The sequence below is a fragment of the Pecten maximus genome, chromosome 4 (assembly GCF_902652985.1).
Source record: "Pecten maximus chromosome 4, xPecMax1.1, whole genome shotgun sequence".
Classification (NCBI taxonomy): Eukaryota; Metazoa; Mollusca; class Bivalvia; order Pectinida; family Pectinidae; genus Pecten; species Pecten maximus.
This window is the reverse complement of record NC_047018.1, coordinates 44466631-44485654: the sequence shown is the minus strand read 5'-3', so window position 1 is coordinate 44485654 and position 19024 is coordinate 44466631. Positions and strand designations below refer to the sequence as shown.

Here is a 19024-nt window from a genome sequence, read left to right as displayed (position 1 = left end):
TGGGGCAGTTGCCAGGTACTGACCGTATGCCGATGGTTGTTAATAGGACGTTAAACAAAAACAAACAAACAAAGAATAGGTAACGCCTACTCCTGCTTAGGGCTCAGCATTTTGGGAGTGGACGTCGTCCTCAAATGTGACTGGGTGTGATGCCCTGATGGGTGTCTTTGGTAGTATACTTCAGTAATGTGAGGAAGTACTATAAAGTTCAAGGTCACTGGATCCATGTCAAGGTCAAGGTCTATTTCATACAATTGATACATTTGTATTCTTTTTTTTCTTTTAAAATAGTGAAGTAATATTAGTCAATTTCAAATGAAAAATTACTTTGCGAAAAATCATGGTCAATTGATCAAAGTTAAATATTCAATATTGTAGAAGTAAAGGTCTTGGCATTAATGGTTAAAATTACAATTAACAGGTACATATGTTTTTGTAGATATTTATGTGATAACATGATTCAAAGATGGTTTAATTAAACGAGGAGCCGCATGACCATAGTTCAAGGTTATGATATAGCTATCAACGTTATCGGTCAAGGTTAAGGGTCAACTATCAAGTTTATAGGTCAACTATCAAGGCTAAAGGTCTACTACAAGGTTAAAGGTCAGCTACAGTTTCGTGATGCACAGCAATATGTAACTGTTTGATAAAGACAGACACATTTCTTATTTAAATATTTTATTTACACACTAGATACGTTTAGAAATTTCTTTACATGCGGTTCTATTCATCATGACATACATATTTTCTATTTACACATCACAATTAATTTTGTCTATCATAGCACTGTATACATGTAAATTACAGAATACACTGTCAATCATAAAACGTCATATTTACATTTTGGACGACATTCTGTTTATCCACATCGCTGTCATAGCATATGAGTATAAGGATCGTCAAAGTAAAGTTCTACTGTTGGTATAAATGAGCCCCAGATATTTATCCCGTCATCACTGTTACGAGATAAATCAGGCCCCTGTCTGTACCTTTTGATGAAGTGCTGTATACAAATTACTCATAAATGATCCATTTCCGTATGTTTTTAGAAATCAAATGTATTATCAGAGACATATATAGATATGTCTCTGGTTTATACACACATTTCCGTATGTTTTTAAATATCAATTGTATTATACACACATTTCTGTATGTTTTTAAATACCAAATGTATTATACACACATTTCTATATGTTTTTAAATATCAATTGTATTATACACACATTTCTGTATGTTTTTAAATATCAAATGTATTATACACACATTTCCGTATGTTTTTAAATATCAATTGTATTATACACACATTTCTGTATGTTTTTAGATATCAAATGTATTATACACACATTTCTGTATGTTTTAAATATCAAATGTATTATACACACATTTCTGTATGTTTTTAAATATCTAATGTATTATACACACATTTCTGTATGTTTTGTTTTAAATATCAAATGTATTATACACACATTTCTGTATGTTTTTAAATATCAAATATATTATACACACATTTCTGTATGTTTTTAGATATCAAATGTATTATACACACACATTTCTGTATGTTTTTAAATATCAAATATATTATACACACATTTCTGTATGTTTTTAGATATCAAATGTATTATACACACATTTCTGTATGTTTTAAATATCAATTGTATTATACACACATTTCTGTATGTTTTTAGATATCAAATGTATTATACACACATTTCCGTATGTTTTTAAATATCAATTGTATTATACACACATTTCTGTATGTTTTAAATATCAAATGTATTATACACACATTTCTGTATGTTTTTAAATATCAAATGTATTATACACACATTTCTGTATGTTTTTAAATATCAAATGTATTATACACACATTTCTGTATGTTTTTAAATATCAAATGTATTATACACACATTTCTGTATGTTTTAAATATCAAATGTATTATACACACATTTCTGTATGTTTTTAAATATCAAATGTATTATACACACATTTCTGTATGTTTTAAATATCAAATGTATTATACACACATTTCTGTATGTTTTAAATATCAAATGTATTATACACACATTTCTGTATGTTTTTAAATATCAAATGTATTATATATACATTTCCGTATGTTTTAAATATCAAATATATTATATATACATTTCTGTATGTTTTTAAATATCAATTGTATTTTACACACATTTCTGTATGTTTTTGAAATACTAATTGTATTATACACTAACTAAAATATTGCCACTTTCTCTGCCTTTTCCCGATAAGTGACTCAGGCAGGCTCTCAAATCTAACCACGTGCTGTTGTTTTGTGTAAGGATTTTTGTAACCCACCAATGTTTAACCTTCATTGGAAGTGTAATAAAAATCCTTACATAAACCATACATTCCATTCTGACGAATATGTTTAGAAGCATATGCTGATCATACTGTTGTTCAAATCCTTCTTTCATGTGGTTGTCATGCAGTACGGCACACAGACTATTCAAATCTGAATCTTTTCTGTGCTTTTTACAGTACTTTACACAAAATATTCAAATCTGAACACTTTATGTGCCTTTTACAGTACTTTACACAAACTATTCAAATCTGAATCCTTTCTGTGCTTTTAAAAGTACTTTACACAAATTATTTAAATCTGAACACTTTATGTGCTTTTTACAGTACTTTACACAAATTATTCAAATCTGAACAATTTCTGTACTTTTCACTGTACTTTAAACAACCTTTTCAAATCTGAACGCTTTCTGTACTTTTTAGAGTACGTTAACAAACTATTCATATCTGAACACTTTCTGTTCTTTTACAGTATTTCACAGAAGCTATTCAATCTGAACAATTTCTGTTCTTTTACAGTATTTCACAGAAGCTATTCAAATCTGACCCCTTTCTGTGGCGGCTGTGTACCTGTCTGTTCCATATTTGTATCCACCACTAGTTTACTATTAAGAGTTTTTAACATGCTAATACACCCATCAACGTTCCCGTTTTGTTTCCCGGTTTTGTTGTCAATGGAGTTTTGATCAATTAGATTAGAATTCTTTTCATTCTCTGCGAGAAGTTCGTCTGTAAGAATATTTGTGTCGTCAATAATTTTGCCGAGTTTTTCACACTTCTTGGTCTTGCCTGCACTGAGGAGCCACCATGTTCTCATATTACCTTTTCCCTAAAAAAAAAAAAGAAAAAAAAAAATAGAAAATCGGACATGTTCTGTTTTCTTTACACAATTATCTACCCATTTATGAATAAATTGATAACTAACCCAATACTTCGATTGCTGTCGAATTCTATAATAATGTCTGGCAAACATTTCCGAAAGCAATGGCAATCTGGTAACTGAACTTGATTGATACAATTTAACCTGTCGAAGGGTTTGACCTGAATATACATTGCAACGTAAAACTGCGACAAGATAAAATTATAAGTATGCTATGTAACATATCAAATATAATACAATTGCTGAATTTTGATGAGGTTAGTACCAGGATTTATCAACCCGAGCAATCTGATTATTACTGAAGCCAACGACGGATGTTATTATTAGATTCTAGAGCTAAAAAATCCTGGTGTTAACCGATATTTATTAAAGTCAACAATTGTTTATTTAAGAAATAATTAACGATGATTCGTGTATTGTTGCAGGATATACAACGAGGACGAGACTATTTTGCAATTAAATTAATAACGGAGGCCGCAGGCCTGAGTTATTAATTAAAATTGCAAAATATCTGAGTCCGAGTTGTATATCCTGCAACAATAAACAAGTCAAAGTTGATTATTTCTATTCTACCATGTACTGTTTAGTTCTGAGATCTACCTCTTCCTAATAGAAAAACGGCAAAGAAACCCCGGGAAATGTGTCACTACATGGCTGTTACAATTCATAAGAAACGATAAGGCGCGCGTGCTAATAAATATTCAAAAGCTGACGTCAATCCCAAGTCAGTTGGCGGCAACGTTACAAGAACTTTCGGGGACGTCGGCCAGAAATTCATTTGAAATGCTCTCCAAAGGTTGCCTGTGGAAATTGACCTTACAACATATTGTTTAGCAAAGTCTGTTCAGGGTTGATAGAAATTAACAATCTGGCAAAGAGCTTTCTCCGTTGTAAAATACACGGTCTCCGACGTTCAAACGTTTTGGCACCGCCATGTTTGTTTACAAATGCACGATTTTGGAGGGGGAAAATTGTAACAGCCGTGACTCACGAGCGTGTATTATTGACAAATAATACACGGTTTTAAACCAATCTAAACTGGCGTTGCATAGCAATCGTGGTAGAATATGTTAGATGGAATATATCAATATATCTTATCACATGTATAACCACCATTATACAGACTATAACAATATATAATATTATCACACATATAGTCGCAATCAGACGGACTATAACATTATATAAAAATATCACATCTACAGTCGCCATAACATGTACTATAACGATATGAAGGCGTTCTTACCTTTATAGGAATTGTACCCCTCTCCTCGAACACGAATCCATCATAGAGGGCCAGCTCTGTGTGTGTGGAGTCACTGATGTGGATTCTGTAGGCTGTGACAGTATATAAGATCACAATATAACTTTATCTTAATCCACTTATCAACAGAAGCCGACACTAACCACCTCGTATCATGTAGTAAACTATTTCAGGGCAGTGAATTTCTCCATTCAGGATGTTGGTGACTGTACTGTTATTTTAAATTATATTACTTTTACACTCGATATTGCTACTCAACTAAGATATCCGTTTGTTGTGGTTGATACTTTGTTTATTATGAAGCTAAATAAGACGTCCTGTGTAATTTTGGACATCCTTTCACTTCCTCAGGATTTTGTTTTGTTTTGTTTTGCTAAATTGGAGATATTTGTGTTTCACATTATGGATAAGTAGTGATTGATAAGTTTCAATCATCATATGCCTAGATCATTCTCGTTTGATCTCTTTTTAACTACAGACTCAAGGTTTTTGTTAATACGCCAGTGAGTTTATTGTGGAACCTTTTCACTTTCTCTGCTTTGTGTATTGTTTGAATTATCCTCCGAGTCTGACTCACCTTCCCCGTTTTACTCATCCAAGTTTGACACATCCTCACCGTTTGACTCGCCCTCCCAGTTTAACTTCCTTTTCCATTTTATCTCGCTCTCCAAGTTTGACTCACCCTCTCAGGTTGACTCGCCCTCCTCCATTGACGCCTTTTCAATTTGACTTGCCCTCCAAGTTTGACTCACCTTCCCCGTTTGACTCACCCTCCTCGTTTGACTCACCTTCCCCGTTTGACTCACCCTCCTCGTTTGACTCACCCTCCCATTTTAACTCTCCCTCCTATTTGAACTCGGTCTCCGAGTTTGACACACCCTCTCCAATTGAATCGCCCTCCCCGTTGTTTCACTCGTTCTTCCAGTTTGACTCTCTCGCCCTGTTTGACTCGCTCTCCAAGTTTGACTCACCTTCCCCGTTTGACTCACCCTCCCAGTTTGACTCACCTTCCCCGTTTGACTCCATCCGAGAGGCGGTGTTAACTGTATCCCCAAACAAACAGTAACGAGGCATCCTCATCCCCACCACTCCAGCACAGACATGGCCTGTAAAACCATTACACAATTTACCATTTTAAAATCTCGGTGGATAGATACTATCTCGTTCATATTTTACATCGTTGGATCGATATAATGGTACAAATAAAACATCATAAAATGATGACGTCAGCATTCAAGCTCTCATCTTTACGTATGTTTTCACTTACGTTATGTGAAGCGTTATGTGAAGATGGGTGTCCATGGGGACACTGTGTTATATATCACTACATAGCATTGATGGGGAACTTATGATAACGAACAATTTCGAAGATGGATGATACAATACAATATATCATATTTAATCAACTCCTTACTACAAAAACAACACTAAAGGTAAAATAAAGGACATGTGCATTTGATAAAGAGATGTATTGTAAGATGGAAGGATCATAGAAACATGTAAATGTACAAGTATTTCAACAACTATGATGCCATATAGGTAAGATATGTGTACGTGTGTGTGAAGGCTACACGTACACATTGACTTATATGGAACGTCATAAAACGACGTTATTTCATACGTGTACGTGTGTTAAGATGTTTTAAGCGTTTATTTTGAACACTCGATTTCTCGACGTTTTGTAACTGAAGCAAGAAAGACCTAATTTGTCAGAAAATACAGATACTCAAAAGTATATTCCACATAAAATTTCATTGCGAAAATCCGTCATTCAAACACAATTGTCTACACGTTGGATATACACGTACTTGTAATCGCCGCTACGTGTAACAGATGCAACACCAAGTAAATTGATGACGTCATGAGAACATAATTCTGAGGAATCCCTTTCTACACTCCTCTCTATCAAACTAGGACATTGGCAGACTTGATCGAATAGCAATATAGTACTCACAAGAGGCCTTAAACTCTCAGTATCAACAGAACTGTTAAATACTGTATGTGAGTCATATCTACAGGCAAGACCCACAATATCTACCAATGACCAATGTCCAGTTACTCACATCTGCATATATATATAGCATACAAGCTACGCAATCGCTTCAAAACAAAGATAAGGGGGGGGGGGGGGGGGGGGGTCATATATCACCACATAGCATTGATGGGAAAGGAATATAAGCATATAGACCTCAGTTTGTAATGCGGGCTTCTTTATTGAGCCCTGAGTAGAAAACAGAGTAAAAAGAACACCGATTCTTCGGGGCTTCCACATGCATGCTTATAACGAATCCCATGCCATGATTTACCAGCAACCCTGCATAGGTTTCTAAAAGGGAACACATTAGTCGTGCTAAAGCTGATGAGAAAAGTTATGACCGTTATCTACCCGAATGAAGTCCAACACGAATCTTTAGATTTTCTCCTTTTCGGTGTGGTATCGTAAATATCTTGCTTTCTTCTACAAGCTCAAGAGCCATGTTGGAAATTTCGTAAGCATGGTCTTCAGTCAGATTCGGCACGCCAGAGACAACCATATCTGAAAAAATAACAGTCACACACTTTCAGTTAAGCTGTTAATTCTTCACCAATTTCTCTCTGTGGTTCTGTTAACACATGTTTACACGGCATGTTTTTACCATGACCACATTTGTGATAGTGCTCATTCAAGTAAACAACCAAATCCCGTAGGATTTCGTAGCGCAATAGAAAATCCATTGACAGTTGTTCTGACAGAATTCATTCATTCCACTTCAATGACTTCCAGCCTGATGATAAAAGTAATAACTTACACGCATCTCCGATTGTTTCCACTTTGTAAACATCGAACTTTTCGATGATTTCGTCGAAGGTGATGTAGAGTTTATTGAGCAGAGCGACAACCTCCATCGGTGTACTTCCGCAACTGAGAGACGTGAAGCCGACGATATCGCTGAAGAAGATGGTACAGATTTCGAACGATTCTGCCTGGACTGGACGACCATGGCGAAGTTCATCAGCCACTGACTTCGGTAATATATCTGTAAAGAGCACAACTTAACTAAACTCTACCAGAATATTTCAGTCTCCTCAAAACCAAGAAAATAACAACAATACACATTTGAAAACCTTTGAAGAGCAGTGACTTATTCTAGCATGAAATAGATTTTGTGGAAATAAATGAACAGTAAGAGGAACGGAACTGTAATATTTGCCATGCAATTTCCTATTTGTCATTTTTACTGTATATCTAGCAACATGGCTCAAATAAATGTATAATAACAATGCAGATGTATTGTATTTGCTTGTTTATCCTATACCCACTATATAGTAAACGGTCTGTCTTTTGTTTCTCCAGAATGAGTTCCTTTGTCCTATCAGTCACCAGGGACTCCAGATGTTTAGAGTACTTCTCCATCTGCAGAATATCAACATTTTCTTTAATATAAAGCCTTGCGGCAACTAAGCACATGATCTGATTAAACAATACAGTATTGACTTTTGTGAACCCTTCTTATCATGTCATCTGGCATTTTATTGGACATGCATCATAATCTTTGTATGGGTAATCAATATGATGAAAAAGCATTGGGTATCTCGATAACAGGGGCGGTAACTCACCATATTCATCATCAGATCCACTGGGTTAAGCTTGTTGGGGTTCATCTTATGTATTGATTTCTTTATGATGTCAAACTTTGGTCGCTCATTCTGGTTATTGTTCAAACAGGTGACGATCAGCTATGTAAAGGAAACCACAGACGCTTACTTCACGTTGAAAAATATATAATGGACGGTTACTTCAGGTGAATATAATGGACAGCTACTTCAGGTAAATATAATGGACGGATACTTCGGGTAAATATAATGGACAGCTACTTCAGGTAAATATAATGGACAGCTACTTCAGGTAAATATAATGGACAGCTACTTCAGGTAAATATAATGGACAGCTACTTCAGGTAAATATAATGGACGGATACTTCAGGTCTACAAATACTATGGACCGTAGTGAGTATAAAAACGACTGCATTATCTAAACTTTAAGAAAACATGTTTACAATGGTTATACAAATAAATAAAAGTTGAAAGTGTTATAACATCGATCATTGAATCAGTTTTATGGTTTGGTTGGCAAATGAAGTTGCTAGACTGATGACATGTACGATTTGAGAAAAACAAAAAAGGATTAATAAAGTTGTGAATGAAGGGCACCGAGCGGCAGTACGTTGAAGAGATGTTGGTTGTACGCTTGAAGTTTTATGAAATTCGATTGGAAAAAGATGGCGTTGTAACAAGGAGCAAAGCTAACAAGAGGGTAAACGGATTTTTGTCCATAGATAGAATTAGGCCTAAAAAGACATTAATTAATCAAAGGAGAAGTAACTTAAATGCCAATATGAACTTATATTTATTTTTGCAAAACACATAAATGTCAATATTAAGTACTCTTGCTGGCCCGGATTGAAGCGCTTGAGAAGCCTTACCGGTAGTCTAAATGGAAGACGAGAGCGTTACCAGTGTGCCAACCGACCAACGGTACACTAGTATTACACAGCTATCATTTCAGAGTTAAAAAATGACAATTTTAATGAAACGACACTAATGAACTTTAAAATCAGATAAAGCATGGCTCTGTGTTATTCTTCTTCTATGAGACATGGGACCTTATACAGATGAAACGTGAAGTTAGTTTGAGATTTTCTCAATCTGAAGCTAGATTTTATTGTAAATGCTCCAGTGTAGTGAATACAGACAATACCTTTGGGAGTTCCCCTCACTGGAAAAGGATTTCCTATCAAGTTTTTACCCATCAAATGACGAAAAAGGAGAGTAAAATATCAACGTTATTTTCTATGGGATTTCACTTGTGCCAGATGAAGGTTGACATGTGCTGGTAAAACCAAGGGACAGTTAAAGGAATAACAGGATTACCATCGTTCCGCAGTAATCGTGCGGGCGGAGATCGATGTCTTATATCAACATTTCAACCTTCATGATAATCCTAAGCTCTTGTTGATTTCTATCTTCTCGAGCCCATCACACCTTATACAAAGCCATAATACCAAGCTTACTGGCACTGCTGTGCCATATTTATACAATGTCATTTAGATTCTGAAATATTTAGGCAGCAAAATGAACGTCGTCACGGATGAAGACATTACAACGGACAAAGAAGATACGCAGTACATTTCGAAGACTTCATGGTGACTATAGAAACCATTAGAAACCATTGTTTTAAACATTTTGCATTAGCTTCCTCTCTCTGTCCTCAGAACGATACTAGCTATAGGCTACTGTTGATCCTGGTGTCATTCCGAAACACGATGGACACTTCATATCTGATCATGTAACGCACACTGTACAATTGCAATGCTTTAACCTTGTGGCCTTGCGGTTGTGCCTGATAGAGCATTGACCAACTTAATTCTTGTTTTGATAACTATGGAAATGCTACCTACATATAAGTATGAAAACCCTACCTACATATAACTATGAAAACCCTTCCTACGTATAATCATGAAAACCCTACCAACACATTATCACCGATATACTAGCTAAGCATGCAGTCCCTGCAGGTAAGCTGTACGAACAACACTTGCTTCCCCTAGTGAATGATTCATACAAAGGAAATACATTTCAGATCTTCTGTTTTCTTCTTCCTAAACATTATCCGCTTTCTTTTGTCTCCCTTGAGAATCATCTTAACCATCCAATTATCATTAAAAACTTGGACATCTTAACCATCCTCTCACCATCAGAAACCGGAAATCCTTAATGATCGAAAACAAAATCTCAACTCGAAGGTGAAGTGACATGATTGACTACCGAGTAACACTGATTAGGGTAGCAATGGTTTGTTGGACGCCACATCTATATTGATCAACAAATGTAAATGAAACAGACACGTGGAAACAACAGCAACAACAACAACAACAAAACTTTATATTTGGATACAGAACTCCTATTGAAGGTTTATTAGTGAGTGAAGCAGACTTATAAATATTGATTAACTATGAATTCGTGTTTAAGTGCAATAAATCCAGGAATTCAATGATCTGTTTCATTTCCAATTTTACAAGCGATATGGTAGTTTCTGAGTTACGTAATAGAATTAACGTTTTTCCTATCAATCACCCAGCGGAATATTCTGCGTACCTAATGCTCTAGTGCTAACATCGATATTCGTTAATCTGTCAGTCTCAATAGTACAGATTGCTGTTCTGTTATTACTTTTAAACGAAAGCACCAAACGTGATCGGAATAATGCCAGTATCATTTGAGATTTAAATGATGTATGGTTTTGTAGCCCTAATACCAATGAATAGAAATAAGGAACTAATCAGGTATCCAATTATCCAAAAAAGGAAAAGCATGTCCAAGAGATGATTATCTGACAGATTAAAGACCAAACGCTGTCCACACAACACCTGCCTGGTAGGAAATGGAGAATGGGTATGAAACACATAAAAATGTCGTGTGATGTATCAAATCTGTGTCTGAATTCAGTTCTGATGTTGGAGGGTTTCACACTTGGGAAAGATCAAACGGTTATTTTAGGACAGTTTCTTTTGGTACGATATCTTCCTATATTCAGGCTTCCAACCAGAAAGACTTGTAATCGACGGTAGAGAAAGGTTATAGAGGTAAACTAGTAGACAGTAGTTATCGACATTAGAGATAGGTTAGAGAGACAGCTTATGAGACAGACAGACAGAGAGACAGACAAGGAGAGAGAGAGAGAGAGAGAGAGAGAGAGAGAGAGACATACAAACGCGATATCTCGATCATTCAAAGTAACGAGTGTATCTTATATGGAATTGTTACTGTTGGAACTGAAATTTATTTTACTTCGAATCAAGCAGCATCTTCGAGTTATAAGAGTTCGAGATAATAAAGTCCTAATGTATTTCAGGTCTCAGACATCAGACGACTACTCTGTACTCACACTACAATACTGTTCAGGACAAGGACATTTAGTATCGTAGTCTTCGTGTTTCCCAAATTGAGGAATTGGAGGTTTCCAGTTCAGTGGCAGAGTAGTCCAATCTTCATCCTGTAAATAAAGCGATATTATCAGATGGAATGAGCTGTCATATTGAAATCAGGAAGATCTATGTTTACAATGTTATTCGCGGCCGAGGTTACGTAGACTTTTGTGTCTCCAGAGTCTCATGCTTGTTTAAAACGATAACACTGCTTTCAAACCCAAATCCTGCCGTTTCAACAATACTTACACCGTAAGCGTCGTTGCGTGTTGCTATCTCGATGAGGATTACACCGAAGGCGTACACATCTCCTTCACATGACGTCACATTGAGTGTAAACTCTTTTGATGAAGCCATATCATTTTTAAACTCGGGTGCATAATAAACTTTGTAGCGTGACATTTTCAGTGTGATTTCACCCTCGTGTTCCTGGTCCTCAAACTCATTAATGCGGTACGTAGGTAAGCCATAATCTGAATGATAAATACGATAAAATTCGTTGAGTAGATTTGTTTCTATGAATACAAAATTTGTAATTCATTTGTATTACAACAATTGCTAAACAAGTTATATAAAAAATGCCAATCACACTTGTTGGCCCGGATGGAAGCGCGCAAGTAGTCTTACAGTGGGAGGAAACCATGAGTAAGAAAACCCACGTGGTCAGGCAGGTGACCCGAATACCTTGTCACGTCCGATCGGGGAATCGAAACCCGGTTATCTAAATGAAATGCAAATATATCGATACAGTGCCACTAGACTATCAAATTTTATTATTCAATCGTTCATCCCCACGTCAACCGTTTGCCACTCCATCCTCTCGTCAATCGTTCAACCCACCCACCCTGACCCCGTCAATCGTTCAACCCACCCACCCTGACCCCGTCAATCGTTCAACCCACCCACCCTGACCCCGTCAATCGTTCAACCAACCCACCCCGACCCCGTCAATCATTCATCCACCACCACGTCACTATAGCTCGTAGTTGTTAGTTAAGAATTAAAACATCAAATTGTTATGTGTTGAAAATGAAACAATGGGCGTGTATAATCAATCCTGTATATTTCAGACATGATATATAGTCATCAATAGACTGGTCTGCCCTTAACGACTTTTCAACAAAACAATGCGATATATTCTACCTCAATGGCTGTGTGTTATTTCAAATTAAGTCAAAGAGAACAGGCTAGATGGTCCCAGCAGTGCTCACCATGTCAAATGTGGATGGACGAACAATGTCGGTGATATGCAGGGAATCAATACTCTTTACACTGTATTTATATCATGTTGTCACGGTACGGGAAACTCTCTTTATTGTAGGACAACTAACCAGGATAACTATTTACTCTTCATTAAAAATATATATTTTGAGAAAAAAACAACTACAATACAGCTGATTATTTTTTTAAAAATCCAACGTGTGTATCGCTATTTAGTAGTGGGATCAGGATTCAGTACTCACTATCGCCACCAGGGGTCACTGTACTGTAGTACACACTAGCGCCACCAGGGGTCAGTATGGTATATTAAACACTATCGCCACCAGGGGTCACTGTACTGTAGTACACACTAGCGCCATCAGGGGTCAGTATGGTATATTAAATACTATCGCCACCAGGGGTCACTGTACAGTAGTACACACTAGTGCCACCAGGGGTCAGTATGGTATATTAAATACTATCGCCACCAGGGGTCACTGACTGTAGTACACACTAGTGCCACCAGGGGTCAGTATGGTATATTAAACACTATCGCCACCAGGGGTCACTGTACTGTAGTACACACTAGTGCCACCAGGGTTGATTGGTTTGGGTTATTTTGTTTAACGTCGTATTGATAGCCAGTGCCATTTTAGCAAGCGCCTGTTTTTTAGGTGGGGGAAAGCCGGTGTAACCGGATAAAACCCAACGACCAACTGCCTCACGTGGGTTTCTAACTCTCAACCCAGATATGGAGGGTTAATGATAAAGCGTCGGGACACATTAACCACTCGGCCACCGCGGCCCCTCGCACCAGGGGTCAGTATGGTATACTTAACACAATAGCCACCATGGGCCAGTTTAATGTAGTACACACAAGCGCATCCAGGATTCAGTATACTGCTTTAAACATTAGCGCCACCTTGGGTCAGTATAATGTAATACACACTAGCGCCACCAGGGGTCAGTATAATGTAATACACACTAGCACCACAAGGGGTCATTATTATGTAGAACAGACACTATCAAAACCGTGGGCCACTACAATTTAGTGCACACTAACGCCACCAGGGGTCAGTATAATAAAGTACACACTAGCGCCACCATTGGTCAGTGTAATCTAGTACACACTGGTGCCACCATTGGTCAGTATAATGAAATACACAGTAGGGGTCAGTTTGGTCAATACTTCCTTTCATATTACCTGTTATCTTTACAGTCCATCGGTCATCAATAACGCAGTTGTGCGCCTTCAGTCGACCATGAACTATACTGTGATTGTGTAAATACGCCATCCCACGAGCTATATCGGCAGCAAATGACAACCTGTAATAACATTAATATCATAATTTGAGATCTATCAAAACCGTTTTATCTTTGACAGATATGCTTGTTCAATCAAAAGGATGGATAGTGGCAATTAATGTCCGTTTATTTGTCTGGTGACTCAATCATCGCTGCCTTTATTAATACTTTAAGAACGTGACATCAGTCTGAAGTGCCGGCTTATTAACCACGTGTAGAAAAAAAATGTGCACAGGAAAATTACAATTCACAATTCTAAGTAAGCAAGGTAGCAATAAAAACGACTTTGTTTTATGAGAAGTAAACATCTTCCCGAATTAGTACATATCTTACCGGAACGACCAAGAGAGGGGTATATCATCATTCAGTAAGACGTCAATCAGACTGCCTTTCAGACAATATTCCATGAGGATACAGACGTTCGGAACCTTTACACAGCCTCCCACGAACTTACACAGATTTGTATGGTCCATTGTCCTATTGAAACAATATGGCCGTCAAGAAGAATTATCGATATATCTGGCAATCAACTACTTTATTGTGATACGGATAATGGAAACAAACAAGCAATGTAAACAATAACTAGTTTTTATGTCAATTGATTCCAAAAAGACTTTATAGACTAACCTTCAATTAAAACAAATAAAGAACAATGGGCTCGTGATGCCGGAATGAATATTAATTTAATGGATATTTCAAGTACTCATACATACAACGGGACATCAATAAATGTTAATACCTTACCTGTACCACCTGTCCTTGTACTACGTCCACGCCTATTAATTGATCATTAGGACCCTACCTTACAATCCTTACTTCTTCTCTGATCCTCCGTGACAATAGAAATTGGTTCTTGTTAATTTTTCGTATGGTTACCGTCTTCCCATCCCTATAACGAAGATAAAACAAATCGTACACATTAAAAGCAGTAATAAACATTGTTTAACTTGTAAGTGATGCGTAGTTACTATTGTATAATCCGTCTTAACACTGGATCAATCTCAGACCTATCTGTCTCTTTGAATTACACAAAATATGCTTGACATGTTACCATTTTCTTGATAAGTGTTTTATATTTCATCTCGTTGTCTGCAAAATAATGTTCAGGACGCTCAGATATATGATAATATCTAAATGTGAAGTGATCTTATTTATAAAAAAGCGGCAAGGGAGGATCAAGGATTCTTTTGAAGAAATGAAAAGGGAAAATGACTAGAATATATTTCTACCACAATACGCTGTGTCATTCCACTCTCAGGCCATTGTATAAGTGTGGCGACTATTTGATATATATATATGCTATTCAAGCCGATATTGATGCTGGTAGAAACAGGTAACACGACTCGTGATTTTTGGATATGGAATTTATTTCACACTCGTAAGTTATTTTTTAAAAGTTAAAACGACACTCACTAAAACTGGTATCTTTTGTAACTTTAAAAAAATACTTACACGTGTGAAATAAATTCCATATCCAACAACCACTCGTTGTGTAACCTCTATTTATCTCAATGAAAGAAATTCGAGGATATGTAGGTGACGTTCTATGACTTAAAGAGATATAAATACAAAAGACATCGAGGTAAAACTTACACAGTGCCAGTGGTGGCGAACATCTGTTTACATGCCGTCAAAGACCCAGTGGTACTGATGGCGTCATCCAGACAGGCCATAGATCTCCTACTGATACAGCTACCGAATGCATGCCGAGGTTCAAGTTCTGGGGGAACAAAGCATTAGATGATGTGAGCTACCAAAGTCTGTGGAGATTCAAGTTCTGAGGGAACGTAGCATTAGATGGTTCAAGTTCTGAGGGAACGTAACATTAGATGATGTGAGCTACCAAAGTCTGTGGAGGTTCAAGTTATGAGGGAACGTAGCATTAGATGATGTGAGCTACCAAAGTCTGTGGAGGTTCAAGTTCTGAGGGAACGTAGCATTAGATGGTTTAAGTTCTGAGGGAACGTAACATTAGATGATGTGAGCTACCAAAGTCTGCGGAGGTTCAAGTTCTGAGGGAACGTAACATTAGATGTTGTCAGCTACGAAATGCTATCGAGATTTTCTTTTGGAAGGAGCAAATACTGAGATGATGTAAGCTACCAAAAGAATTCGAAGTTCATTTTTGGAAGGAACAAATACTGAGATGATGTAAGCTACCAAAAACGTTCGAAGTTCATTTTTGGAAGTAACAAAGTATGAGATCATATAAGCAACCAAAGTCTGTGGATGTTTAAGCTCGGAGGGAACAAAGTATGAGATGATATAAATCTAAAAACAACCATTTCAGGTTCAATTTTGGAGGGAACACAAAATAAGATGATGTAAGCTACCGACTGTCTGTCGAGGTAATTTTTTGGGGGAACAAACAAAGAATGAGATACTGTAAGCTACCAAAGTCTGTGGAGATTCAAGTTCTAGGGAAACAAAGAATGAAAGCTACCAAACGCATTTCGAGGTTAATACGCGGAAATAATGCAGTTTGTAAAAATCTATCTGTCGTCAATATATCACTTTCATTCTTTAATATCTATCTGACGTTATACTTTATATTATCGTATTTCAATATTGTGATGATTTTCATTCATATTACTTTTTCAGAGGTGTTCCTGATGTTTTTTTTTACTGAAATGAAAATAAACACTTTTTGTCCCTAGTGATCTACACCAGTTGAAAGACTAAAACCAAGGTAAGAAAAAAATAGATAATTAAAATTTTTCAAAAACATTAAAAAAAGACCAATCGGAATATTCGATACAAAAGTAAAAAAGAAGCAAGCAAATTAAGTTGATATATGTTATTATAACAATTTATATATTATGAATGTATATTTCTAAATGAGGTCCTTTAACAATATTGTAATTTTGTAAATGGATACCTCGCGTACAAATATTTAGCAACTGGTGCTAAAAATGAATGGCTGGTCATTACAGTTTCGCACTCGTGAGCAATACCTAAATATTAGCCATATTCGTGAACTTTATAAATCATATGTTAATATTGATGGTACGATACATTTTTTTTTTTTGACACTATTTTTTTTTATTCATTTCTTTTCGAATGTGACTTTTTTACATTTCAGATTTGATATAGCTTACACACACACTCTTATTCGAATTCTGTTTAAGAATTGTTGACATCAACATATCAGTGGATGGTAATTTGTGGTTTATTTTGTTAAACGTCCCATTTACAGCTAGGGTCATATCAGGATGTGCCAGGTTTTGGAAGTGGAGGAAAGCCGAAGTACCCAGAGAAAATCCACCGTCCTACGGTAAGTACCAGGTAACTGCCCCACGTTGGTTTCGAACTCGCGACGCAGAGGTGGAGGGCTAGTGATAAAGTGTCGAGACACCTAAGCTTCAGTGGATGGTAAAGCGTGATATCATATGTAATTGTTTTTGTTATCTAATAACAATACGTATCTGCAAAATATAGCATTTAAACATGTTTATTAAAATAAAATAATAAAGAAATGTTACTGTTTTTGATGCTGAAAAATTTGTCTTTATGTCTGGCTAATCTTACTAGAGTTACTGTAAAAGTACTAATTTTGGCGCACTCAAATTTTCGCGCATTTTCAAATTATAACAAATTAGCGCAATGAAGAAGTAGCGCATTTTCATATTTTCTGTATGAATAGCACATAGATATTGTAATTAGCTCAGCCATAATTTAGCTCAATGCTTCAAGACCGAAAAGCTCTAAAATAGGATTACCGCTAAAATATGTACGCTTACAATTTATACGCAGATTTTTAAGCAATGTCATATACGGTTACGCACTGTTATTTTATGGTCATCATCATTAACGTGATTGAGTATTGGGTTCCAGCATGCATGTACTGTTATCATATCATCAATTATTTATGGTCTGTGATCCGTATGATTCCGGCGTCGTTTAATGTAATGACTTTTTAATCAAATCGTACTATAACATGCTTCCTGCAAAGATTACCATCGAATTATGGTTATAGCAATAAATCGTCTAATTTGAACATGCATGCGACGAAATGTCACGAAAGCGAAACTGTGGTATTTTACTTTCGTTTAGTTCAATTACTCATAAAATACAAGTCCAAATGAAACCAAACTCGGTATATAGTTAAATCATGAAGTGGGCATATGTTATATGACCTTCGATAAAATTTCTCACTGTAACTATGACCTTCGATTAATGTTCCCACTGTAACCATGACTTTCGATAAAATTTCTCACTGTAACCATGACCTTCGACTCATGTTCCCCCTATAACGATGACCTTCATTTAATGTTCACATTATAACTATGACCTTTGACTCATGTCCCCCCTGTAGCCATGACCTTCGATTAATGTTCCCACTGTAACCAAGACCTTCGACTCATTTTCCCACTGTAACCATGACCTTCGATTAATGTTCCCACTGTAACCATGACCTTCGATATAATTTCCCACTGTAACTATGACCTTCGATTAATGTTCCCACTGTAACCATAACATTCCACTCATGTTCCCACTGTAACCATGACCTTCGATTAATGTTCCCACTGTAACCATGACCTTCGATATAATTTCCCACTGTAACTATGACCTTCGATTAATGTTCCCACTGTAACCATGACCTTCGACTCATTCCCACCAAGGCCTTCAATGAAACTGTACCTTGAAAGATGTTTTTCATATCTTTATTTTGAAACCGATCACTTGAACATTAGAAGTATCAAAAACCGCCTCTGAAACCGCCTGCTCTGTCCCGAGACAAAGCCGTCAATAGCCAATCGGTACTGGGCATGGATTGCTCGTCGCTATATACGATTCCGGACTGTGAAGTCATACGTGCGAGCGTTGCCTAGTATGGTGAGAATAGAATAACCTACCTAAGTTTTCTGTTGTTTTAGTATGATAACTGGTCGTTGAAAATGTTTTTTTTCGGCATAGCCGTCTAATTTTGTTTTGGCCCCGGATATGACGCGACAGGTGGCGTTGCTGGTCAAGATGAAGTATATGATTGGTCAATGTAGCGGTCAATGCAAAATGCACATATGCAGTTAAAAACGAAACAAAGTTAAGATTGAATGCAAGCTAAATAAGTGGATG

The 19024-nt window shown here is 36.5% G+C and overlaps 1 protein-coding gene across 1 annotated transcript in view; it reads right to left on the bottom strand.

The window, feature by feature from the left end:
• Positions 1-2115: 2115 nt before the first annotated feature.
• Positions 2116-19024, bottom strand: part of LOC117326201 (atrial natriuretic peptide receptor 1-like) — a 37772-nt gene continuing 20863 nt past the window's right edge. The window contains exons 7-19 of the mRNA XM_033882846.1: positions 15542-15668; positions 14751-14837; positions 14282-14425; positions 13848-13969; positions 11693-11916; positions 11404-11511; positions 8076-8195; positions 7779-7872; positions 7268-7495; positions 6865-7014; positions 5486-5584; positions 4461-4552; positions 2116-3163 (exon numbers count right to left, since the gene is read on the bottom strand). Of these exons, the coding sequence (XP_033738737.1) occupies positions 2867-3163; positions 4461-4552; positions 5486-5584; positions 6865-7014; positions 7268-7495; positions 7779-7872; positions 8076-8195; positions 11404-11511; positions 11693-11916; positions 13848-13969; positions 14282-14425; positions 14751-14837; positions 15542-15668 (1892 nt within the window). The 3' untranslated portion in view covers positions 2116-2866. The remainder of the gene's footprint in view (positions 3164-4460; positions 4553-5485; positions 5585-6864; positions 7015-7267; positions 7496-7778; positions 7873-8075; positions 8196-11403; positions 11512-11692; positions 11917-13847; positions 13970-14281; positions 14426-14750; positions 14838-15541; positions 15669-19024) is intronic.